The 27,833-nt window shown below is 38.7% G+C and overlaps 1 protein-coding gene across 1 annotated transcript; it reads left to right on the top strand.

Annotated features, from left to right (window-relative positions):
- The first annotated feature begins 2,827 nt into the window (after window positions 1-2,827).
- On the top strand, window positions 2,828-10,480 carry LOC145002368 (putative polygalacturonase At3g15720). Its single transcript, XM_078961655.1, has 7 exons — window positions 2,828-2,971; window positions 9,294-9,419; window positions 9,527-9,664; window positions 9,784-9,867; window positions 10,024-10,059; window positions 10,139-10,346; window positions 10,443-10,480. The coding sequence occupies exons 1-7, from the start codon at window positions 2,828-2,830 to the stop codon at window positions 10,478-10,480; spliced, it is 774 nt and encodes a 257-aa protein (XP_078817781.1).
- Window positions 10,481-27,833: the final 17,353 nt, after the last annotated feature.

A 27,833-nucleotide genomic window follows, 5' to 3' on the forward strand; every position in this document is an offset into this window, starting at 1 on the left:
AAGGGAATAGAGGCTCAAAATCGACTGGAACTCTTGTAGAGTTTCAAGTGGCCGATTTCACTATCCCAAGGGGTCCTTATATAGCTGCAAAATTAGGGTTTCAGTTAAATCCCTAACCTGGTTGCTTAAGCCCTAAACAGCCCATAAGAATCTTCGAGAATCAATCCCTTGGACGAAATCCTTATGCGCTCCCATAAGATTTCATCCATCCCTTGCTAAAGGGATCCACAACCCAAATTCCAATTATCTTATAATTACAATTTCAGTCCCCTTAGATTAATTAATCTATTTTGACCACAAATTTAATTCTTAACTAACTCTTGACCAATATTAATTAAACAAATATGATTCCCCTTTAATATATTATGCATATAATATCTTAATAAACCATAATGACCTCTTTCTCCATTATTCATCCAGTCAAGTTGCTTTGGTGAAGGGAACCGAAAAGGACCATGCTACAACCGGGTCAAGTACATACCAAATATAATTATGGATTTAGACACTAATCCAACAGTTTCCCACTTGGATAAGTCTAATAACTATAAATGCAAATACAACTTCAAAATCCGATTAGCAATCATAGCTCTCAAAACTCGTTGCCGAACTCTAACATGTCCTTTAGATAAGGGATCGTATAGTCCTCTATTCTCAATATATCGTGTGGACAATTACATGGAACATATTCATACTTATTGTCCAACAGTTTTTTTCTCGATTACTAATTCGTCTTACGTAGAACTTAATTGAACACATCAATTCAGTCCTGACTGGGCCTGGCACATAAGTCAAACCAAATCATCGAGGGGCCCAATATATCGCTTTTACCCTCATAAGATAAAAGGAATAGATAAACTTTGACTTATGTGTTTTTACTATTTACACATCAATTCATACAAAACAATGTTTTTTATAACATCAAGTTACTGATGCATTTACATATTATCAATGCACAACTAACTTGCAATCAATAAACCATATATCTAGGTTTAAAGATTGTATTATATCATCATATCACAATCACTCATGATAAAATACCATGAAATGATTCATGTGAGTGCGGGTTTAATCCAATACTCAAATCTTATTTCAAGACCACTCATGACCTAGTGCCAGGTACGGCCCCTATCGCCAAGGCGACGTACCGGTTGTCACCACCAGAGATGCAGGAGCTGTCGTCACAGTTACAGGAACAGTTGGGCAAGCAGTTCATTCATATAAGCAGTTCCCCATGGGGAACATTGATTCTCTTCGTTAGGAAGAGGGATGGTTTGCACCGGATGTGCATTGATTACTTGGAGTTGAACAAGTTGACGATGAAAAACCGTTATCCATTCCCAAGGATAAATGATCTTTTCGATCAGTTTCAAGGAGCATCTTGGTTCTCCAAGATAGACCTGAGGTCCAAGTACCATCTGGTCAAGGTTAGGGAGGAGGATATAGAGAAGACCGCATTCCAGACTCGCTATGGATATTACGAGTTCATAGTGATGTCGTTTAGGCTCACCAACACGCTAGCAGTATTACGGGCCTGATAAATTGGGTCTGCAGACCAATGCTCAATTGCTCGGTCATTTTATTTATAAACGATATCTTGGTGTACTCCAAGACACGAGAGCAGCATGAGGAGCATCTTCGGGAGTTATTAGGAGTTTTGAGACGAGAAAGGCTCTATGCCAAGTTCTCGAAGTACGAGTTTTGATTATGAGAGGTTCAGTTCCTTGGACACCTCGTTAACCAGAAGGGGATTTTGGTCGATCCGGCTAAAATCGAGGCGGTTATGTAGTAGGAGGTTCCAAAGTCTCCCTCGAATATCAGGAGATTTTTGGGATTGGTAGGGTACTACCAGAGATTCATAAAAGATTTCTCCAAGATTGTAGTACCCCTCACTCGTCTAACGAGGAAGGGGGTGGATTTTTGGTGGGGCCCCGAGCAGCAGAGGGCATTTGAGACCCTCTGAAATCGACTATGCGAGGCTACAGTCTTGAATCTTCCGGAGGGAGTCGAGAATTTTGTGGCGTTCTGTGAGGCATCCATCACGGGACTGGGAGCGATCCTCATGCAGAGAAGATGGGTGATAGCCTACGCATCATGGAAGCTGAAGCCGTACAAGAAAAGATAACATACTCATGATCTGGAGTTGGGAGCAGTGGTATTCGCTCTCAAGATTTGGAGACACTACCTCTATGGGGTCCGTTGTACCATATACACGCACCACAAGAGCCTGGGACACATCATGGATCCGCCGAACCTGGACATGAGACAACGCAGGTGGTTACATGTAGTGAAGGACTACAGCTGTGAGATCCTTTACCACCTAGGTAAAGCGAATATGGTTGCGGACGCTCTGAGCCGCAAGTTAGTTGGACCTTCTACCCCAGTGGCATGTATTAGGATATCAGTGGATTCTCCAATTGTGAGCTTGATCAAAGAAGCTCATGTAGAGGGTATGTGTCAGGAGAACTGGAAACTTGAAAGGATTAGGGGTGAGAACACATGGTTTGTGTAGGATAGTCAGGGATTATTGACCCGTTGCCGTCAAGTCTGGGTTCCGATGTCAGGTGGGGTCAGATAGACTATTTTGGAGGAGGCTCATAAGTCTCGCTTCACTATTCACCCGGGTGCCACCAAGATGTACCAAGATCTGCGACTGAGTTACTGATGGCCGTGCATGAAGATAGAAATCGCTTGGTACGTGGAGAGGTGGTTGACCTGCAGGATGCTCAAGGCCGAGCACCAGAGGCCGCATGGCAAGCTGCAGCCGATAGAGGTTCCCATGTGGAAGTGGAAACAGATCACGATGGATTTTATTATCAAGCTACCGAGAATGGCGAAGGGATTCGATGCTATTTGGCTCATCGCGGATCGATTGACTAAGAGTGCCCACTTTTTGGCAATACGAGAGATTTCATCAACCGACAAGCTGGACGACTTGTATATCTACGAAATCGTTGCTCGCCATGGGATGTCGGTCTCTATTGTCTCAGACTGCGATGTTCATTTTACCTCCTATTTCTGGTAGAAGTTCCACGAGGAAATGGGCATGCGGCTACACTTCAATACAACCTCTCATCCACAGACAGACGACCGGAGTGAGGGGACCATACAGACTCTCGAGGATATGCTAAGAGCCTATGTCATTGACTTTGGTGGGAGTTGGGACTCCTACCTTCCCATTGCAGAGTTCTCCTACAATGAAACATCACCAAAAATACAACCCAAAAATTTTTGTTTTAAACATTACTAAATCCATGAAATTAATCATCATATAATAAAACCACGAATCACATTCCTCAAATGTAAAAGTGAATGTATCAAATCAACTGATGTCAAACATATCAGAACATTCGAATAAAAACTCCCAGGATAAACTGAAGCTATGGTGTGTGTCATGCCATCAACCCGAGTTCTTCCCTTTACTTGCAGAAGTACCTGAAACCAAAAACTGAAATTGTAAGCACAAAGCCTAGTGAGATCCCCCAATCTACCACATACCATGCAATAACATATAAAACAACTATTAGGCCTTGCCCACTACATCAAACTAAAGTCCGAAAATTGCATCGGACCGAAGTCTGGAACTAACCAGGGCCTTGCCCTCTGCATTGGACCGAAGTCCGAAAACAGCATCGGACTGAAGTCCAGAACTAACCAAGGCCTTTCCCTTTGCATCGGACCGAAGTCTGGAAAGTGCATCAGACTGAAGTCCGGAACTAACCAGGGCCTTGCCCTCTGCATCAGACCGAAGTTCGGAACTAACCAGGGCCTTGCCCTCTGCATCGGACCGAAGTCGAGAAACTGACTGAGCATAGCATGGTATAACATAACTACTAGCATAAACACATATAAGGCATACTGCATCAGATCAAAGTACAGAACACATAATACAAAGACATGCTTGAATCACAAAGATATCAAGCACACAAAGCTACTGCATCAGACCAAAGTTCAGAACTACTTCTAACTAAACGGGCCGACATTGTGGTCGTAGACCCGTTCCTACTATAAGGAAAATTCACCTCGTAACGCCAGCTGCTGAGATGCTAAATCTGAAACTGGCTTACTGCTGCTCCGGAACACACCGGCTACAAATTCCATAGACACTAAATCAGATACTGATAACTGTTCTCATGGTAAAATGACTAATTTACCCCAAGTCAAAGTCAACCTCCTGGTCAAAGTCAACTTTCAGTTGACCGGACTCATCGAGTTGGGCCGCCAAATCGCCGAGTCCCTAACACCTTTTTCTAATCCTCTACTTTCTTCAACTCGTCGATTTTGGCAATAACTTAACGAGTTCTTCTTCCAAGTTAACGTTGAATCTAACTTCATCCGACTCGCCGAGTTGTATGAACAACTCGTCGAGTTTGTTCTTGTGGCAAGAAGATTGCCTTGGACTCGCCGAGTCGCAGCGTGGATTCGACGAGTCTCATGCATGCCACTACTATACAGTCACTTCTAGTCGGTCTCAGTACATCCAATTCATAGATCTGGGCTTCTATGGCTGGTTTTGCACATAAAGTTTCCAACTTTACGTGCTTGCACACGAGAATGGGGCTTAAAGACCAAAATCATCCAAAACTAAGCACTTAGGGTTTGGAACAAGGCTATATTTGCATAAAGGTAGTTATACTGAGTTTCTAGAGCTCAATAACATCCAGATCTATGGTCTCCATTCTAAGGAGAGCTCAAATCTCGAGTTTGAATCATATAAGGCTCCAAAAGAGATATAAACAAGCATAAAAGAGGGTTTAATGGAAGAATAAGCAAGGTAATAACTTTATTACTATAATATGAAGCTGATGCAAGCTAGTTCTTGGATCTCTTTCCTCTTATATTGATCCTCGTTCCTTCCTTCTAGTCTACAATTCCCAAGCTATCACAAAACACTCAAGCTCAATAATAGGGACTAGGGTTTTACAGAGAAATGCTCTAAAGGTGCTGGAGGCTAGGGTGGGAGGCTTAAATGACGTTTAAAGAGGGTGCAAACCCTGGGATTTAGGGTTTCATCCAGACTAGCGGACTCGTCGAGTTCGGGATACAGACTTGTCGAGTCGCCTACTACAGACACATGCAAATCCTGCCTCTAATCGACGAGTTAGGCTACTGACTCGTCGAGTACCTCTTAAGAAAGGAAAAATACTTTATTTAAATTACATACCAGAAATGGAGCGTTACATACAACAACATCTTTCATTCTAGTATCAGTACCTTACTATTTGCGTTGTTGTATCGATCAAGGTGTCGCACCCCGGTTTGATATGGTGAGGTCGGTCATAGGGTGATGGGTTAGATCGAGGTAGTTCTACAGAATACCAAGATGATTCACCAGATCAGACAGTGGTTGCAAACCGAATAGAGTCGGTAGAAGAGTTATGTGGACCGGCACCGATCTGAGTTGGAATTTCAAGTCGGTGACATGGTACTCCTGAAGGTCTAACTCTGGAAGGCTGTGGTTTGCTTCAGGAAGAAGGAGAAGTTGGGTCCCCAAAACATCGGACCATTCAGGATCATTAACATGGTTGGCAAGGTGGCATATATGCTAGATCTTCCGGATGAGCATAGTCAGGTCCACAGCACTTTCCGTGTGTCACAGTTGCGAAAGTGCATTGCAGATGCAGGGTAAGTGGTATCATTAGATGATATTTAGGTCGATAAGCGCCTGAAATACGTGGAGAGGCCAGTAGTCGTTCTAGAGAGGAAGATAAAATCTACGTAACAAGGAGGTACCTTTGGTAAAGGTACAGTAGGAGAACAAGAGGGGATCCGAGAGGACATGAGAGCCAGAGGAAGAGATACGGGAGCACTACCCAGACTTGTTCGCCACAACAAACTTCGATGACGAAGTCAAGTTCAAGTGGGGGACAATTGTAACACCCCAACTCCTAGGTACAAGTTCTAAGCATTTTATGGCATAATTATGGACCTACTCGACGAGTTGGTTGCCTCGAATCTTTAGGTAGAGGTGGGTTAGCCGTTTGGATTATTGGATCTACTCGATGAGTCGGAGGGCCTGGATCGACGAGTAGGAGCTAGGTGATGAAACCCTAATTTCTAGGGTTTTCACCCTATTTAAAGGACCTTAAAGTCCCTACCTCTAGTCCTTTACCCCCCCCCCCCTTGATGGATGAGAGAAACCCTAATTGATATTACCTTGTTCTTGAGTGTTTGTGAGGTTTAAAGAGTGATTTTGGTGCATTTTGTAAAGGAGATGTGAAGTATAAGAAGCTTGGGGAAGAGAGGAGCATGTGGATTTGACTCTGCTTCATCTTGGCATCATTTTAAAGGTATCAAGTCGATACCTTGGCTTATCTTTAGCTAAATCTCTTCGTTTTTGGGTTTAGGGCTATCTTTAGCACATTTAGGAGTCATTTTCAGTATTGGGGCAAGATCGGAAGTTGTAACATCAGATCTGAACTCCCCTTGGTCCCTATAGCTATAAACTTATGAGATTTGGCAAGCTATGGCCCTTCCTTTGGGGTTAAACCTTCCATTTCACTTATTTTTGACATTTAGGGCCATTCATCTATGTAAAGTTTGCAACTTTATGTGGAAAACATGCCCTAGGAGGTTGGATCTGTAATATGGAGCTTTGGGGTGGCTTAAACGATTCTGTATAAGTAATGGACTGCATGAACTCGATGAGTCTCTTAGCCGACTTGGAGGAAGGTTGCACGTATTTGACTCTGAATGAACTCGGCGAGTCAGTCAGAGGACTCGACGAGTCTGTTAGGGTTTTCCCTAAATTCTAGACATGCATGGACTAGATGAGTTGGTTGGAAACTCGACGAGTCGGTTAGGGTTTTATGACTTTATGAGTTTCTAAGGAACTCGACGAGTTGCTTGTTGCACTCAAAGAGTTGGGTTAATGTAGGCTGTTGACTCTGACTGTTGACTTTGACTATGACCAAGGCTTAACCAAGTTTGACTTCTGGGGGATATTTTGGTAATTTGATAATTTATGGAAGAGGATCATCGGTGGATGTAGGTGTTGGACATGGAGTTGTATTTTGTTGAGTTTGAATTTATCACTTCGAACTACTTGTGAGGTGAGTTCTCCTCACTATATCAACTCGGTCTACGGCACGAATGTCAGTCCTTATCGGATTTGTATCCTTACCTAATCCTGGTAGTTAGGATGGTGATATGCTTAGTGACCTGGTTAGATCGGTATCCTGGTATATAGGATGATGATATGTTAGTGACTGATTAGGTATGTATCCTGGTTATAGGATATTGCTATGATTAGTGATTTGTTAGATCGGTTTGATTGTTATATATGCTAGCGTATTATATTTATGTGCACATGTTTGTTTGATTGGGGTTTGGGTTGAGGTGGTCCTGCTTTGTGTTGAAAGCCAACATACCCAAGGTGGTCCGAATAGACTAAAGGTCCTACAAGGGGGTTCACTTAGGTCGAAGGCCCGACGAGCGGTCCAAATAGGCTGTAGGCCCTATGAGGCGGTCCAGATGTGTCGAATGCTTGGAGAGCGGTCCAGATATGCTGAAGGCCTGCGAGACGGTCCAGTCAGGCTGAAGGCTCATTATGCATGTTGTTTGTTTATATGATATGGTTATATATGTATGGAGTTGGTATTTCGGGGGTAACTCACTAAGCCATCAAGCTTACATTTATCGATTTTTGTTTCAGGTACTTTTGATGATCGTGGGAAGGCGAAGGCATGATCGTATAATTCCTCATATTTCATGATTTTATGATTTAATTATGGGATACTCTATCAATATACTATTTTGAAAACAATTTTTGTAATAATCTTTGGTTTTGAAATGTTTTAAAAAGTTTAAATTTCGCATGCTTTTTATGGATGTTACAATGTTGTCAAATGTTGCCACCCCATATTTTAACATTTTATAACATGAAGTGTGTGTGTCTGTGGGGGGGGGGGTGTTCCCATGTTATAACATGATGTTAGGAGGATAGAAAAAAAAGAGAAAAGAAAATGAAATAATTTGATTGGGTGTTGCCTCTCGTGTTCATTAGCACATTTCATAACGCCACATCTCATAACTAGAGGCAGAGGTGGCGTTCCAGCCGTTGTAACGACGTTAAGGAGCCTCCATGTAGGAAAAAAACGTCCCTGTACGGGCGTGTACCGAGTAGTCTTACAAACAGCATAACCCATAATGACATCATAATATTAAATAGTGGAAATTTAGTAAAAGGGCATTTTTGTTCATTATTATGAAACATTGTTATTTTGGTCTTTTTAAGTTTATATAACATTCATTTGATTGTGTATTATAAAGTATTGCATCCTTTTTATTTAACTGAAGTACCATTTTTACGTCATTATTGTTATATCATTTGTTACTATGTAATTTCCTACACACACAACACATACAAGTACCATTTGTATAAGTTTTTATGATGGGTACCAAACACACAACACATACAAGTACCATTTCTGTAAGTTTTTATGATGGGTACCAAATCTGTTTAATAGAAAAAGTAGGACTATAACTATACAAAGTGATAGTTTTTGTTTTCTTTCAGTAAATGACTCTTTTACCCCTAAGCTTAGAGCACTATAAAAAACATTTTAACCCATAATCACCTCTTTTACCCCTAAGCTTAGAGCACTATTAAAAACATTTCAACCCATAATCACATCCGATGTTTTTTTTTTACAGTTATTAATTTTTGTTGTCTGTGTAAAATTTTTAATTGTACTACCCGTGGTTTCTACGGGTTATAACATAGATTAATAGGAATTCACCTTTTGTAACAGAAGCAATATTACTTCAAACAAAAAAAGCTACTTCAAAGAAAAAAAAAGCATCTTAACTAGTATCGGGTGTTTGTTTATTTCTTAGATGGTAACGGCGAACACCATATTCAAATCATAGTCAAACAATATATATAGCAATATATATATTGGTCAAACATTTTTATGAAATCGTATCTCATATAAAATCTAAAAGTTATTTGGAGACATAAAAACTTATATTTCCTTACACAAAGATACTCCTGATGATAAATATATGTACATATAAACGATAATCAACTTGATCCATGCATTTATTTTGAAGTGGGAGAATCTAAATTTTGATACATACGATCTAGCTAATCCATCATTTTCTCACAGTATTTATGGGAAATGAATGGAGGGGGCATGGCAAGTGTAATCAAAATACAAGATCAGAGTTACCTTCAATTGATTTCAAAGAAATGATAAGATAATTAACATATTCTCACTCAGATTGTCCATGCATGGATGCTTAAAAATGCAATACTATTCTTAAGTAGTACTCCTCCTTTTCTCAATCTGCAGGGTTTCTTGATGATAGTCTTGTTGAGCTTGTCTTGTTTATCATTTGGATTGAAAATCACAAGTGTTGCCACCTACGATGTAACATCTTATGGTGCAAAAGGAGATGGCAATACAGATGACTCCAATGTAAAATAATAATATCTTCAAATTTTGAATCAGAAGAGATTGATGTATCATGCAAATTAAAGAAAGCAAAAATCAGTTAACTTTTTTATGTACGTTCAATGTTTTAGGCTTTCCTTCGAGCATGGGATGATTTATGTGGAGATATGTCGCCAGAACCGACATTGATAATTCCATCAGACAAGACATTTTTGATAAACCTGGTGGCATTCAAAGGTCCATGCAAATCCCCAATTGTAAATATTAAGGTAAAATTAACAGTTGTCTATCCTTTGAGGCTAAGATGTTAATTGATAAAGTGTTGATTAAATATCATTTTCTTATAAAATTGTTATGACTAATCTAATATTTTTTAAATGATGGGTAGCTGTTGGGTAACATCGTTGCACTGAAGACTCTCGATGGATGGAAAGGTTGCATTAACAATAACATTTGGATATACTTCACATCCGTGCAAGGACTCAAGATCCAAGGACCTGGTCAAATTTATGCCAAGTCTCGATTTGGTGGAAAAAGGAGGTCGAATTAATTTAATATCAAACACTTATATTAAATGGAAACATAAAAAGTAAAAACCATCCAATTCATAGTTCCTTTTAATTTGCAGGGGCAACTTAAAACCAATGCATGCAATCGCCCAATTGTAAGTCGTCTACTTTTTACAATGTTAAGGACTTGCATGAATTTAAGTTTCGTGAAAACTGACATGTACATTTTTTTAGGCTTTACATTTTAATTCTTGTAACGGCCTTCAGTTGAGAGGTACAAAACATATCAACAGCCCAATGCTACATTTGAGTATCAATGGTTGTAAAGGTGTAGATGTTGGAAATATTCAAATTTTTGCTCCTGGAGACAGCCCCAATACAGATGGGATAGACATCGGTGATTCTTCCCATGTTAATATCCATGATTCTAACATTCAGACTGGTATGAGAATAATAGCATCCTTGTTTGTTAAGGAGTTATTCTATAATGTATAAAAAAATCTTTATAATGCACTTCTTTTTGTGGAAACTAAAACAGGTGATGATTGTGTTGCTATTAATGGCTGTCACTACTAGAAAACTAAGTAATTACCTATAGTAAATCCGTAGGAACAAGGCATTACCTACAGATTTCCTACAAAAACGGGTTGTAGGAAAAACCCTTATGGAAATTAGCTACAAACGTTCCTACGCACTTCCTACGGAATATTCTGTTACAAATTTAATTAAGTACGGAATACCTACGGAACACGTTAACTACGGAGTACTTATAGATTACCTACGGGTTATTTAGCTACGGAACTCCTACAAAATACATACGGATTATTTTCCTACGGATTACCTACAAACTGATTTTCCTACATAATACCTACCAACTACTTTACCTACGGATTACCTACAAGCTGATTTTCATACAGAATACCTACCAACTACTTTACTTGCGGATTACCTACAAACAAATTTTCCTACAGAATACCTACCGACTGATTTTCCTACAGAATACCTACCAACTATTTTACCTACAGATTACCTACTAACATTTTTTCCTACGGAATACCTACCGATTTTATTAGATTTTATTTCCTACCGAATACCTAATAAATATTTATTTCCTACAGATTTTCTATGAATTTTTTACCAGTTTTTATTGCTATATTAAATTTATAATTCCTACAGAATTATAATTTAAAAAATATCCAAAATTTATGCTAAAAAAACCAAATAAATAATTAAAATAATAGTCAAATACCATTACATTCATTACCATTAAAATAGTCACTAACATGCCATTCATACATTCAAATACTCAAAATACCATTACAATATCATTACAAAAACTAAGAACTAATCAATAACATTACATTAATTTAGTGTTCTAAAACAAAAACTAAGAACTACTTGGTCGATTACCGGACGGATTAATTTGTTTCATAAAGGCCGCCAATTGTCGTTGCACTTGCAATTCTATTTCATTTCGCGTTTGTTGCATTTGAAAATTCATTTACCTAAATATATCAAGAGAAACACATGCAGTTAGTAAATGTAATTCAACTTTAAACCATGATAGCAATGTACTTTACTTTTAATTCAATATAAAAACACACTATTGCTAATAAAAATGTACATTGTTTTTAACATCCATAATAATAACTTTTTGTATGCATAATAATAACATGCTATATTTTTATCCATTACACCATTGTACTTTACATTTCCAATCCATAATATCAATATACTTGAATTATTATCAATAACAACAATTTACTTTACCAAATATCAATAATAGCAACATATTGTAATTTTCACCCATTATAGCATTATGTTTTACCTAATTTAAAAATAGCAACAAAGTATCATTTTCAACCATAATAACAATGCACTTTACCTAATATTATAATGACAGCGTATTTCAATTTTCACCCGTAACAACAATGTACCTTACCAATATGAACATATATTTTCAGCCATATTAAGTACCTCTTTCGTTGATTTTTTTTTCTCTATAATATATTATGTAAATAATAGTACCTCCTATTGTGACCTTTCAAAGTCAGCAGAAGCTGAAGTTGACTCATAAGAATATGCACCCGTCATCATAAAGTGAAGATCCGAGTATCCTGCCCCATAGATAGGACCTTTTTATTTCCCGCCTTTCCTAGGCAATTGTGTTTGGGTCCACAATTCAGGATCATTCACATTATTTTGAGTCGGATCATCACCATATTTTTTAGATAGGGCTATGTTATATGATTCTTACAACATACCAAAAGAAAGTTTTTGTTATTGTACTAAAAAGTAAAAACTAATATTAGTAAATATATAAAAAGATAAAGACAAATTACGATCGCCACTCTAGATGTCTCATTCACAAAATCCACTCGCACCTCTTTATCTCCCCCAAAATATATTTTCTTAGATTCAGCGCTAAGATGTGTCTTATAATAAAGATCAATGAATGAGGGGTCTTCACCCATCAATTGTTTCTATATAAATGACACAATATAATTGATATAATTAGTGTTGAAATAAAAATGTATCACTAAAATCTATAATTGGGATTACTTACCAATTTAAGACGGTGCTCCTCCAATCCAATGCTACCACCCGTATGTCTGGCTGCCCTCCAGAATCAGTGTTACGGTTGTTTTTTCCGCTTTTGGACAACTTTTTCCACTCATCCGTGTCCCATTTCTGTAATATATGTGTGTGTGTGTGTTTATATATATATATATATATATATATATATATATATATATATATATATATATATATATAATTAGAATACAAAATAAAAAACAACAAAATAAGCAATAATGTATTAGATTCCTTGCCCTGCACAAACATCACCAAACATCTATATGTATTTCAGCAGGATTGTAATTTGCAAGAATCTCAAATTTATCAGTAATCTCTGTGATAACGTGGACAACTTTTCTTGCAGAATTTACCGATCCTTCCCTAGCATCCCTCGTTCTACCCCTGTAGCGATCTTTCAGTGTATTCTCAAAACCTTCACGAATTAACCCTTCTTCATTTGGATCCCACCGGTATTGAGTCTGTAAAAAATAAAAAGTAAAAGTTTAAAATGAAAAATAATAGTGAATGAGAAATAGATAATAAATATAAATAATTAATATATTACCCTAAAACGCTCAAACATTTGATTGACAACTTCCTTCGGAATTTTTTTATAAGTAATCCAAGGTTCATTTATAGACTGCCAAAATATTTTTATGATCGCCCGATGAATACTTTGTCTCCCAAAACTACAATATTGAAATAACCATATAAGGATAATTATAACATCAAAAATAGTAAATTTATAATAATAATAAAAAAAAGACTTACTCTTACCCCTTTCGTGTGATAAATGGCCTATGAGAGCCTTTCGAATCTACATCATTTTATCCACCATGTGTACCCGAATAATGGGGCATCTGAACCATTGGTGATTCAGACTCATGCCCATGCTCAGGCTCATTTTCATGCTCAGGCCCATTATAGAAAAAATCACTAGCAGGGTCTTCATTGTTGCTTGTCATCTCATAACCATATGAAATAGCATTCCCATCATTCTGTACCACCCCTGTATCTGCTATTGCATCAGTCAAGCCCATGTGGGTATTTATGTCACTCATGCTACTACTACCTAAGAATCCTAACCTTGCCATCCTAAGTGAAGTGTGTGAAAGGCCACCCGACAAAGGGATGCGTGCAAGGACATTAGGGCCGGGCGATGACCTAGCTCCCAATACAAAACCACCGCGTGGAAGGCCACTAGGATCAAGCAAAGGTGATAACCTTGTAACGACCCGTTCCCGGTATGTTGATTTATTGGTAATTATAGTGAGTTTTTCAAGAGGGACTCGGCGAGTTCTAGCCTGACTCGCCGAGTAGGGTCGCGTCTGAGGGCACGCGTGAGCCGGGGACTCGACGAGTCCATATCCCCGACTCGGCGAGTCCATCTGTCTGGGTGAAACCCTAAATTCCCCGGGTTGCCCACTATTTATACCACCTTATAGCCCCCATTCTCGCCTCCCTCACCCTGAGAACGCAGTGATAGAGCCTTAAACCTCCCTTGAAGAGCTTATATGTGTTTTGGTGCCATTTTGTGAAGGTGTGAAGAAGGAGAAGAAGGAAGAAGCAAGGAGAAGTGTTGTAGTGCAAAGATCCAAGGCCAAATCAGAGTTAATTGAGGTATTTCCGGAGTTCCATCTTGTTATATGCTTTAAACTTCCATTAGAGCTCTCCTAAGAGCTAGTTGATGCTTGTTCCAAGCCTTGCACTTGCATGAACGTCTTATTAAGTCGATATATCTATGGATCTGAATGTTGGGGTGTTGTAGAGCCCAGATCTACTGTCTTTTTGGAGTTATATTGCATGATAACCATAGATCTACCCATTTTATGCATCTTTTAGCCTTATTTCCCTTATTCATGAGGTCGTGCACGTAAAGTTGGAAACTTTACGTGGTAAATCAGCTTATTGGACCCAGATCTATCAATTGTATGTGTTGGATTCAAACAAAATCAAGTAAAAATCTGTTGCATGGCGGCAACTCGGCGAGTCGGAAGAATGACTCGACGAGTTGGGTCGCGAGTCCCGAGTTCTTCAGTTTTATCAGTGTCGAGTGGACGAGGTGAGTTAGAGAGTGGACTCAGCGAGTTGAGGGTGAACTCAATGATGGAGGGACTCGGCGAGTTGTTCATCAACTCGGCGAGTCCAAGGCAATCTTCTTGGGATCAAGAACAACTCGTCGAGTCTGTTCATACGACTCGGCGAGTCGGATGAAGATTGTCTGAGTTCTTGGATCAAGAGGGTACTCGTCGAGTCGATGCCAGACTCGACGAGTAGTAGTGAGTAAAAGTGAAAAGTGAGAGTAGGACTCGACGAGTTGGGTGGCCCAACTCGGCGAGTCAGCCCAAAAGAGAGTTGACTTTGACCAAGGGTAAAAGAGTCATTTTACCCCAAGCACCGTGTTTAGTATTTGATTGAGTGTGTTTATGGACTTGTAGCCGAGGAGATTCAGGAGCAGCCGCCGCTAGCTTTCCGAGCCACACACTCAGCAGCCAGCTTACGAGGTGAGTTTCCTTCCGGTAGGAACGGGTCTAAGGCCACAATGCCGGCCCGTTCAGTTAGCAGTAGTTTCCGGATTTAGGTCCGATGCAGTAGTTAGTATGTTCGATGCCTTCGTGGTTCGAACAGGATTTGTGTGCTATGTTTTATGTGTTAAGTATTATGTGTTCCGGGCCACGGCTCGATGTAGAATGTCGTATATGTGTTACGCTAGTTGATGTGTTATGCTATGCCATGTTCAGTCAGTCAGTTCCGGACTTCGGTCCGATGCAGTTAGTTCCGGACTGCGGTCCGATGCAGGGGACAAGGTCCCAGTTAGTTCCGGACTTCGGTCCGATGCAGTTAGTTCCGGACTTCGGTCCGATGCAGGGGACAAGGTCCCAGTCAGTTCCGGACTTCGGTCCGATGCAGTTAGTTCCGGACTTCGGTCCGATGCAGGGGACAAGGTCCCAAACAGTTCCGGACTTCGGTCTGATGCAGTTCCGGGCTTCGGCCCGATGCAGTGGGCAAGGCCCAATATGTGTTTATGTGTTATTGTATGGTATATGGTAGTTTGGGGGAGCTCACTAAGCTTCGTGCTTACAGTTTCAGTTTTGGTTTCAGGTACTTCCACAAGCAAAGGGAAGAGCTCGGGGTGACAGCATCGCACACACCGCAGCATAGCTTTTATCATGGGGATGTCTCTTGATGTTTTGGATTGATGTAGTATGATACAGTTTTCCGCACAATATTCTATTATGTTTTGGGGATACATCGCGTGTGTTTATGTTATGATACTTATATTATGGTTTTGATTATATGGAAAAATGAAAATTTTTGGGTCGTGTTTTCGGGTCGTTTCAGACCTGGATCCTGGTACAGAACCACCTGTAAGAGGGATGTGTGGAAGGCAACTAGGATCAGGCAAAGGTGATGACTTGGCTCCTGGTACAGAACCACCTGTGAGATGGATGCATGGAAGGACACTAAGATCAGGTAAAGGTGATGACCTGGCTCCTGGTACAGAACCACCTGTAAGAGGGATGCGTGGAAGGCCACTAGGATCAAGCAAAGGTGATGACCTAGCTCCTGGTACAGAACCACCTGTAAGAGGGATGCGTTGAAGGCCACTACGATCAGGCAAAGACGATGGCCTACCACCCGACGAAGGACGAACCGGAAAAAAGGTTATGTGCTATGCCTTTATCCGACATGCTGGGTTTATAGAACAAAAATAGTCAAATGTGTTAGATGATAATGAAAAATAACAAATAGACTAACGTCTACATACCATATTATAACTTAAAAGTAAAACTGGATAACAAATATATTAAAGTGTATATACCATATAACATAAAACAAACTTCCTAACATTCGTCCTCATCTGGATCATAGTAGTCAAAATAAAATGGTTCGTCTCTATCATCTTCATATGTATCATCTTCTTGGTTTTCCGCTTCAGAACCCTCACTCTCATCGGAAGATATTTGCTCAAAGTTAGTTCTATTTGAGGCTAGGCTTAAACGTTCACTAACATTTACTTCATTTAGTAACTCAAACCACTCATCAAGATGAAAGACTCCATTTGCTTCAGTGCTTCCATCAAGCGCAACTTCCGTTTCAGCTTCGGTGACTTCATATACCCCTCTTGGTTTTGTCTTGACAGCCGCCCAACGATCTTTTAATTCATTTGTCACCGCAGGATATGGTGTATAAAATACTTGTTCCGCTTGTGATGCCAAACAAAAAGGGTCATTAGTTTGAATACGAGACGTAGGTTTAACATCAACCAATTTATTTTTGTCAACTACTACACCACGGATATTATCAAACCAAGTGCATTTGAATAGCACAACAGTCGAGTACCCAATGCCATAATACTCAATCTCTAGGATCTCATCCAATAAGTCGTAGTAGTCTGACTCTTCGCCATTATATATCTCACCCCTCACGTATAGTCCATAGTTATTCGTTGCACGTCCTTTACCATATTCTTGTGTGTGGAACTTATAACCATTTACAAAGTATCCGTTGTAAGACCGAGCATCGTTTGAGGGCCCATTTTCTAAAGTTTCTAAATGTTTAGCACGTCCATCAGTTAAGTCCCTCGATACCTACATTAAAGAGCATATATGCAAAATGTTTGTTGAAAAAAACACAAAAATTAACAAGTATGATTGAATTGGTTTTACTTACTTTGTATTTAAACCATTCTGAAAAGTATTTATCTCTAAGTAGCAAAATTGGTTCGTTTTGATATGATGCTTGGGACGCTCGATCAAATTCTGGGATGAAAGGGGCAACTGCTACACAATTTAGTAGGATGTAAGTGTGTGCTTTGTGAAGTTCTTCATGTTTCAAGAGTCTTTTCTTTCCACCCTTTTCATGTAATCTTCTTGATGGAAAGGAAAATACGCTTAATATATCTCCACTTGAAGAGTTGTCATGTTGTGGTGCGAAATTTCGTGGCTCTTGATTATGGTGTGTCTCAACCGTTGGGGCAAAATATAAAGAACAACAGGTAGCGATTTCATTCACTAGATGTTCATTGACGATTGAACCTTCAACCCTTGCTTTGTTCCTAATTCTTCTTTTTATTATGCCCAACTTTCTATACTTAGAAATTATCAAGAACATGTTATGAATACTAAAAAGTATATGTAAAAGTTTAATACTTAATATTACAAACAAAATGATTACCTCTCGTATTGATACATCCATCTATATTGCACCGGACCACCAAGAATTGCTTCATTAGCTAAATGTATGATTAGGTGTTCCATGGAATCAAAGAAACTAGGAGGGAATATTTTCTTCAACTTGCAGATGGTTTGAGCAATACTGCGTTTCATGTTGTACAAGTCCTCCATATGCAATGTTTTTTAGCATAATACTCGAAAAAACATGCAAAACTCTATTATGGCCTCATATACCATATCTGGAACAAACCCTCTAATAGCAAGTGGAAGCAACCGTTGCATAAAGACGTGACAGTCATGGCTCTTGAAACTGTAAAAACTACCATTTTTTACGTTCACACAAATCCCTATATTTGATGCATATCCGTCTGGATATTTCAACTTTTTCAGCCAAGCACAAACTTTTTTAACATTGACCCTCTCTAAAGTGTAGTCTCCTTTCTTGATCCAAGCCTTCCCTTTTTTGTCCCGGACGGGGTTTAGAAGAGGTCGGTCACATAGCATCTCAAGATCTTGTCTTGCGCTCAATTTATCTTTAGATTTGGGGGTGTCCATACTTGTATGAAACATATTTTCAAACACATTCTTCTCGATATGCATCAGATCAAGGTTATATCGGATCAATAAATGATGCCGATAGGGAAGCTCCCAAAAAATGCTCCTCTTTACCCAATTATGTGTCACTCCAAAACCATCTGTATTTATATAATTTGGACCATACGGAGTCCCTTCATAAACAATGTTAAAATATTTGACTGTCTGCCAAATTTCATCTCCGGTTGCATACGGAATATCTACTTCGCTCTTTGATGTCTTGTTTTTCTTAAAAATTAATCTCATCTTTTTTCAAAGTGTGGCCTTTGCGTAAATATTTTCTATGGCAGTCAAACCAACAATTTTTATTTCCCTTTTGAAGCCATAATGATTCTGATTGATCCAAACAATATGGGCAAACTAATTTACCATGTGTGCTCCACCCGGACAACATTGAATAAGCAGGGAAATCACTAACTGTCCACATCAATACAACTCTCATCTGGAAATTTTCCCTTCGATGGGCATCATAAGTTTCAATGCCATCTATGAACAACATCTTTAAGTCGTTCACTAAAAGTTGTAGGAAAACATCCAAATTTTGTCCAGGATTCTTCGGCCCAGGAATGATCAAAGGAAGCAATATGTATTGATGTTTTAAGGCCAACCAAGGAGGTAGGTTGTATACTGTGATAAACACTGGACAACATGAATATGGACTCCCATTTGAATTATTTTGACTAAACCCATCGGTACACAACCCAAGTCGGATAGTACGTGTCTCTTGTGCAAAATCAGGAAAAACTTCATCAAAATGACTCTAAGCTCGACCTTCACTAGGATGCATCATCTTTCCGTGATCTATCAGATGATCTGAGTGCCAAGTCAAATGTTGAGCCGTCTTCTTTGAATAGAACAACCTTTGAAGTCTAGGTCCAATAGGCATGTAAGTCATGACCAAATTAGGAACCTTGTTGCCCTTTTCCATGTATCTACTTTCATTACATACTATACAACGATCCAGATTAGCATGATCTCCATAGAATAACATGCAATGGTTTATACATACATGAATTCGTTGTGAAGGAAGTTGTAATGGCTTCAACATTTTCTTGGTCGCGTAAAAGTTGTTAGGAAGCTTCTCACCTATAGGTAGACTGTCTTTGATTATAGGAATTAATCTATCAAATGAAGAGTCTGATACATTGCACTTTGATTTCCAATTCAACAATCTGGTGGTCGTGGAGAGTGTGGAAGCTTTTTTGGACCCGTCCCATAAAGGCTCGCTAACTTGGTTCAACATTTTATAGAAGGTTTGGGATGATTGATTTGGGTTTTGTTTTGCTTGTTGACAATAAGGAGCCTGTTAATAGTAAGAAGCCTCAAGTTGATGCATGCTTTCCATAATCATCTGCTTGTATCTACGATAATCACCCACACCTTCATCATTGTCTTGAGCCGTTTCAGAGATTGAACATTGACCAATTTCTTGTGTTGGATATAATTCCCCATGTGCATACCAAAGCATATAATCTTCCATGAACCCATTCTGGCATAGATGCAATTCAACTAAATTTCTTGTCTTGTAATAACGATTTTTGCATTTCTTACATAAGTATCTAATTTCAAAAACCTCCACCCCTTCCACAATACTATGTTGGATGTTTGTTGCATTCGTGTAAGCAAAGTCCAAGAAATAATTGACATAATGTTGAAATTCGGTATTTAAAGCCCCATTCCTAGTGAGTCTCTTTGTGTATATCCATTCTCTATTTAATGTCATTTCGATCTATAAACAACGTTTAACGTATCATTTTACTTAATTAATCCCAAACAAATGAACATACCAATGTACTTTACACTAAACAAATAAACATATATGTTGTATAACCTATTTAAGGTTGGAACTAATATGTTGTTCTTTCAAAATAATATCATATTGGAAGAAATACAGTTCACAGGTAGTTAAACTCTCTCTTTCATATTTTTTAATCTTGAATTTAGCTTCATGTGATTATGTTGTTCTTGCTAATAAGTAATAACAATTATATTATGCTTTTTATCAGGGATATAAAAGGTGCCAACATATTAGTAGACATGCATGGGTACTTTATTGATTTTCGTCTTTATAAAAAGGTAATTTCCTATTTCCTTTATGCTTTCTTATTAGTTATTATGATTTTACTTTTTTTTCTTTAAACAAATTTGTTATTGTATGTTTTATATGTGTTTTCAGGCACATGCAGCAGCTAATCCTATTGTTTATGAAGAGTATTTAGAGTAAAGGAAAAAGGAGAAGGACGAGGAGGAGCGTAGCACACTTATTACGGTTAGTATTTAAAGAAGGGCAAATTAGGAAATATAGAAAAATAAAACAATATAATATTTTTTATAATTCTGTTGTTACATATCAAGAAGAAACTCCCTAAGGTTAATATTCTTGGGGGAAGCCGAAAGAAGGTGTTGCTTGATGGGTAAGACTTTTGGTGGTGTGAGTGACCACAATCGGCACTAGGTTACTTATAGCTGCAGGAAGCAAGTTGTATAATCAGTTGAACAAGGGATACACAGGAAGTAGAGGTTTCTTCCCTTTATTTATATTTATATATGTGGAGTAGCTCTAAGTGGAAGTGTAGCTTAAAGTTATTAACATTTTCAACATTAGCGGCTTAACCGACCATCCATCTCTTAATATTTTGTGCCTTAGAATTTAATGCATGTTTTTTTATTAACTTGTGCTAATATGCTAATAAAATAGACTTGAATTTATCCAAAATTTTATTTTATATTTTATATCAAATATGCATGGATAAATTTGTGAAATATTGGTAACCACTTAAATAGTTAAATGTGGTTATATAATTTGTATCAAATTTTATATCATAACATAAAAAACATGGTTGAATAAATATGTATTCAACCATATAGCAAACGAGGTTTGATTCTAATAGCACCACTAGTCTAGATGTGATATCGATCAAATCATAAAAAAGGACTTGGCATACCATGAGTCCGTGATACAAGAAAAAAGGACCAACAGTTGGAGTAAATTTCCACTATTTTCTGTCGGGGTTCAAAATTACAAAGTTTTACTAATGCAAATATCAGGAATTGGAGAATTTCCAAATGTTGTTTTAGGTATAATATTAAACTGTAGTCGAAACTACTGGCAGTGTGCTAAATATATATGAGAGTATGTATATAAGGTTCTTGCAAAACGTCTTCTTGAAGATGGAGAATTAGAAGCCATTAATTTAGTTTATTTGATTGTTCGTTATTAGTTTTAGTTAGTTTTTATTTTTAGTTGATTTCCGATGATATCATTTCACTTGTCGGGAAGGTTTCTGTTTTTATTTGCAAGAATTTGGGATTGTACACATTGTTTGACGTTACTTTTTGCATGGGTTTTGAGAATGAAAGCGATTAGGGAATTCTTGACCTGCTTAGCCTACTACTTTGTTGATTTGTGCAACTCAATCCAGGAGGCGTAGTATAGCGAGGCGTATTGTGGTGGATAAGTGGAAGACCGAGCTCTTGCTGTTCTTGACTAGTTAAGTCACTTCTTGTTCCGCTTTTAGTTAAAGGTGCAAGGAAAACAAAAGAAATATTCTAACGGGTCCCGAAAGCGGGTATTTTCGTAAACCAATTCTTGCATGCAAAGGCTTTTGATCAACCGTTGTCGTTTGATCTCGATAAAGATAAGTGGTTATGACGTCTCATATTTTTTTATTTTTTTTATCACTCATCGTGAAGTCATCATTAGCTGAAGAAATTAAAAAGAAAAAAATAATAATAATTAAAGTTTAAGTCCCTTAATTAAATAATAAAAAGAAAAGGAAATTAAATTAAAGAAAGAAAGAAATTTCCAATTAAACTTACGCCCCGCGTAAGTTACATTACGCCAAGCGTAATTAAACATCTGATCGCGTATTGAATTTCATGGGGATAGGGTTACCCCCCGCGTAACACGGCGACTAGGTATATCTTTTGACCCTTTGACTTCTTCTTTATTTTTTTTTAGAACTCTTCTCTCAAACACGAACGACGACCAGCGACTTCATTCCAAGATCTACGATTTTGCTTCTTTTCTTGTCAAATTCAACACACAAGTAAGCTTTTCGGTTACTCAATGTCATGTATTTGTGTTTCAATCGAAGGAACAAGTTGCATTTAGCCTTTGTTCGAAATCTAGGGTTTATGGGGTTCTTGAATTAGGGTCTATTTCGCAAATGTAAGTGTTGATTAGGGCTTGAATGGACCGATTCCGGTTAATACACTAAACCCTCAGACCTAATTTCGTCTTAATCCCGTCCCACACCATCGATTTGACCTCGGGGACGTACGCCAAGCGTACCCCTGTTGACTTCAAGCTCTTGACTGCTACACTTGATTATCACTAGTTACGAGATAATGGGGATTGATTTTTAAGGGTGGTCACGTTTTTTTTTTCCTACTGCATTTGGACCACAAAAATATTAACAGTCTGCTGCCCTGCTGTGTTTATTTTGAGTTGGGTTATCATTTTAGCACAAGTAAAGTAACCGGGACGTAGATCTGTGGAACCTGGACGTACGCCCAGCGTACACTGGATGTACGCCCAGCGTAATGTCCCTATCCAGCTTCAATTTTGTTGGTTTAAAATTTATTAATGCTACCATATTTTGTTTGGTTTTGTGTTTTTATTTATTTGTGCAGATTATGGCTCGAAGGACGCAAAGGAACAACCCACCCGAGGATGTGACTGACCATCGTTTTTTACAATTTCTGCAAACGCTGAACGATGCTACCTGGGCGCGTTATGTCACCAACTTGAGCTTGCTTCTCACCAAAGAAATTGATATAGCACCATCATTCGATTGGGAATTGCCTTCCAGGACTGGACTAGCTGCATTGATCCAGGGATTTTTGCAATACACGCACTCGGACGCGAGTGGTGTGGACTTGTTTGTGTGCCAGGGATGGGCACGTTTGTTCCGGATCTAGGAGCTGGTTTATCGGTAGTTTTTGCTGGAGTTCTACGCTACAATTTCCTATGATCATAGGAAGGAACTCGATGACAGGACAACTTTTGCCTTCAGACTAGGTGGAGCGAGCCGGGAATGCAGTGTGATAGACCTTGCGACTCGGGTGGGTATTTACACAGCCAATGAGACGAGGAGTGTCCACTTCCTGGCATTCCTTGCTGATTGTCTTACGGAGCGGCCAGATGACTATAACGAGAACACTTTTTTGGGCCGAGATTACAGGGGTAGTTTATACACCATCTACCGCGCGAGGGGGGATGATTCGGTCTACTACCTACCGAATGTTGCACCGGTTGATTTCTATTTCTCTCACGCATCACAAGAACAGTGAGAGAGTGCCTTCGACAAACCTTTATTTCCTATGGGCGCTAGTTACTCCCGGGAGGCACTTGAACCTTCCGATTGCTTTGGCTGTATATTTGGGACGGAGGGCCAGGGGACTTAGGGGGCACAGCCCGATATGCGGAGGGAATTTTATCACGCGTTTAGCCTGGTCATATCAGTTGTTGACGCATGAGATCACGAGATCGATGGTGTTCTATGACATGAGGTCGATGAATCTTTAGCTGTTAGAGTCGATGCGTGTATTGGAGAGGGGTGGCGATGGTGTCTTGAGAGTACGAGCAGATGATGTGGCAGATGAGGAGGGTGCCGCCGAGCCACAGCCGAGACGGGTCCCGGGGCGTAGACCTGCTCATCGAGGAGCGCAGCAGGGACCTGAGTCGGAGATCGACATGCGCTACCTAGCTCAGGGCATTGATCGTGTTGACATGAGGGTCCAGAACCTTAATGACTATGTTGCACATGTGGACACGCAACAGCGGTGGCAAGGGAATGCGTTGACCGCATTCTTTGCCCACCAGGGTTTTCAGTATTCGGTTCCCTATCCACCACCATTTCAATCACGATATGATGGGGTCGGTACTTCTGGGACGCAGCAGCAGGATGATAGAGATGATGAGTGATTTAGTTATCCTTTTTATTTTTATTTTTATTTTGTGTTATTTTTAGTTTAGTTAAGTATTTTTATTTGGTGTGTAATTGATCTTTAATTTAGTTTGTTTTTACTTTTGTTTTCCATGTTGATGCTCTTTGGTTGTTTAGATCTCTGCAGAATTTTCGCCCTTAGAAAGCTGGCAGTAAGTTCATCAGCTAGGTCCGACTGTTGTTAGAGGAAGAAGTATCATCCCGACTGCCACGACATGGTTGACACTTTCCTATGTTGTGGGGGATTTTTCATCGCGAGAAGAGAATGTCATTCTTGACGAGACGACGTGGTCGACACTTTCCCACTTCATGGTTTTTTATACATTGCATTTGTTTGCGATCTTTTGCGCCACATTTTTTGAAGATGGCGGTCTTGATTTTATTTTTTCGGCAAATTCAAAAGCAGCAGTTCCAGTTTTCAGTTTTTCAGCAATATTTGAAGCAACCAATAGCAACCCCATTCGATCTCGCCACAACTACCCAGGGGAGTCTGTTCCTTTTTCTCCCTTTTTATGTTCTTAATTTGTTTAGCATACAATGAGGGCATTTTATGAAATAAGTGTGGGGTAGGGGGTCGGTAAAAGTAAATTATAAAAATGAAATAATAATTGGAAATTGCTAGATTTAGGGAAATTTAAAATTTTAAAAGAAAACTTGAAATAATAGTTTAATTTAGAAAAATCTAGTGATAATTTAAAATTTTGCTAATATTGTATGAGATGATCCGATGAGAACTCAAATGTTTAGTTGAGCCAATATACGTTATAGTGCATTTGTGGCTTCCCTTATTTTAGTGAAATCATGGACCAAAAACATAACCCCGCTCGGTATCATAAATTGTAATTCTAGATTATGTATGCTTAGGTTGCTCAACTAAGAATACCTTGAGGTTAGGAGGTTTTCTGCGGATGGATTCGGAGGGTTGCATAAAATGAGCATTGTTCGGAAAAAGTGGGCAAGTGTTTATGAAGATTGTGAGTATTTAAAGTATGGGGGGTACTTTAGGAAAATTTTAGACAAAAATGCATGCGTTGAGGTCTTGGCATAATGGTTGAGTTTTAAATGGATTGTTTAGTGCAATATTGGTAAAATAAAAGTAAATTTGCTTTGGGGCAAGCAAAGGCTAAGTGTGGGGTATTTTGATATGTGTATTTTTATATATATTTTTATGCACTTTATCTTAATATTTTGGCCTTATTTATTCTATTTTAGAACTAAAAAGTACTCATAGTACTTTGAATTATGTTTTGCAGCTATTCGTTGTCAATAATGCACAAAAGAAAAGACTGAAGCGGAAACCAGACTTAGGAGCTAAAAGGAATTAAATATGCTGAAGAAGTGGGTTACGCCCCGCGTAACATTGCATTACGCCCAGCGTAGTGCCCAAAAGCAACGTACGCCCCGCGTAATTAAAGGGTACGCGTCGCGTACAGGTTGGTTTCAGATAACTTCAAATCGGGTAGTAATCCTAAGTACGCTCTGCGTAATCCTATGTACACCCAGCGTACTTAGGTCGGCTACAAAGATTATAAAAGTCGATTTTCAGCTAACCAGGGGGGAGGATTCGACTTCTAACCTAATTTAGTCGACAATTAACTTCTGTTAAGCCGTTTTGAGGGTATAGAAGGCGGCCGGAAGGCCGTTAAGCTAACGGGAGCGGAGATCGGAAGGGTTGGAGAGCGGATACGTGTCGGTAATCCTATGCGCTGTTAACGTGACCATGTTTAGCATTCCATTGTGTTACTATTCTGTATTTAGTTTCTGACTTGGGTGTAAAAACCTTTTACTTTGTGTTTATGAGTGAATGAAGCTTTGATTATTAGACTAATTGCTATATTGAATAGTTTGTTTATGTTTAATTTATCTTGCCAAGCTTGTTAACAGATCCTTATGTATTAATGATGATTATTTTTTGTTAATTGTTAAGTGAATTGAGTTGTATGAACATATGCTTGATTGCTTGTCTCTTATAATTTTGATGACCATCGACATTATAAGTCTAGGAATAACAAATGTGAAACTAGGATTAACATGGGAATAAGTAAGTTAATGTGTGAGCCTTGTTTGATGACCATCAACAAGAGGTTAATTGAATGTCTAATTTGGTTAACTATATTTACAAGTCTTGCTTGATACGAACTGAACACTAGGAAGCATGTTAGTTTAACCAATTGATCACTGTTTGAATTGACTGGTTTGCTAAAGGATTAGTTATAGTGAATGCGAATCTAATCATTTTAGGAATCGGTGAACATGAATAAATGAATTTGTGTATGCAATTGTCTATGTTTTTAAGGTGGAATTTGTCTAAACCAAAGTACCTGAAGAGATTTGTTGTCCTGTTAGTTTATCGAGAATGGTTAATTAATTATTAGTTTGGGTTTTATTAAACTATTTCTTTTATTCTTTTCGTGTGACCTGTAACCTATAATCAAATATATTAAATTAATCCACCGTTCCCTGTGACCGACACCCGACATACCTAAGCTATACTGTAATCTGACTAGGTACACTGCCTATAAGTGCATAGTTAGTCTAAGTTTGTTAGGTTATAAATATTAAAATTAATGGGTACTTGCGTGCACATCAGCGAGTTACAAAATATATACAAACATACATGATAACATGAATTTACTTAGCCTAAACATTTACGTAATTTATATTGAGCAATACTGAGACAATATTCTCATGTCCTTCAAACCAGCTATACAACAAATATATATACAATTACAATAATACATGGGCCTGGAATATACACTAGGTGTGCTAAGCTAATAATACAATATATTGATACACTAACATCCCCCCATAGTTTGATTGGGATGATTTTGTCAGACGTTCAAACTAGTTCAAAATTATGAGAAGAGCGAAGTAGCCAGACCCTTGGTGAACATGTCAACATTCTGATCAATTGAGGGAATATGCAGAACTCGTATGTAGCTAATGGCAACTGTGTCTCGACAAAATAAAGATCAATATCTATGTGTTTGGTGCGTTGATGTTGCACCGGGTTTGAGGACATGTATACGACGTTGATATTGTCACAATAAACAATGATGGCTTTAATTTTGAAGAGGACAATGTAGCTCATGAAGAGGGTCATGGAGCCAACAAGTTTCAGCGACTGCATTGGCAACACTACGATATTCGGCCTCTGCACTGGATCGTGAGATGACTACCTGTCGTTGTAATTACCATGAAATTAGGTTATCTCCCATGAAGTCACAATATCCAGATGTAGATTGTCGTGTGTTCAGATTAGCACCCCAGTCAGCATCATAATAAGTGGTGTCAGAAGTTATTTTGGATGCATGTATTTGAATACCGAGGTCAATATATAGTACCACGACATCTTTGAGGATCCTTTTGAGAGCATTCGGGTGTTAATATCGATTTTCATAGATGGATGAAGGTTTTGAGTGTTTAAAGCCAATCTTGGTCAATAAGAACTAACCATGCATGGGATATGAGCTTAAGGAAGAAAATTGATGAAGGTTTTGAGTGTTTAAAGCCAAACCATGCATGCAAAGGCGTAAAGTCTTTGACTTTATGGACTAAGAGACTGTAGGGGGTCCAGATCTGTATTTTGAGCCAATGTATTAACTGATTAAGACCATAAGTGGGAAAATA

This window comes from Lactuca saligna, chromosome 6, assembly GCF_052625555.1.
Source record: "Lactuca saligna cultivar CGN05327 chromosome 6, ASM5262555v1, whole genome shotgun sequence".
NCBI classification, from domain to species: Eukaryota; Viridiplantae; Streptophyta; class Magnoliopsida; order Asterales; family Asteraceae; genus Lactuca; species Lactuca saligna.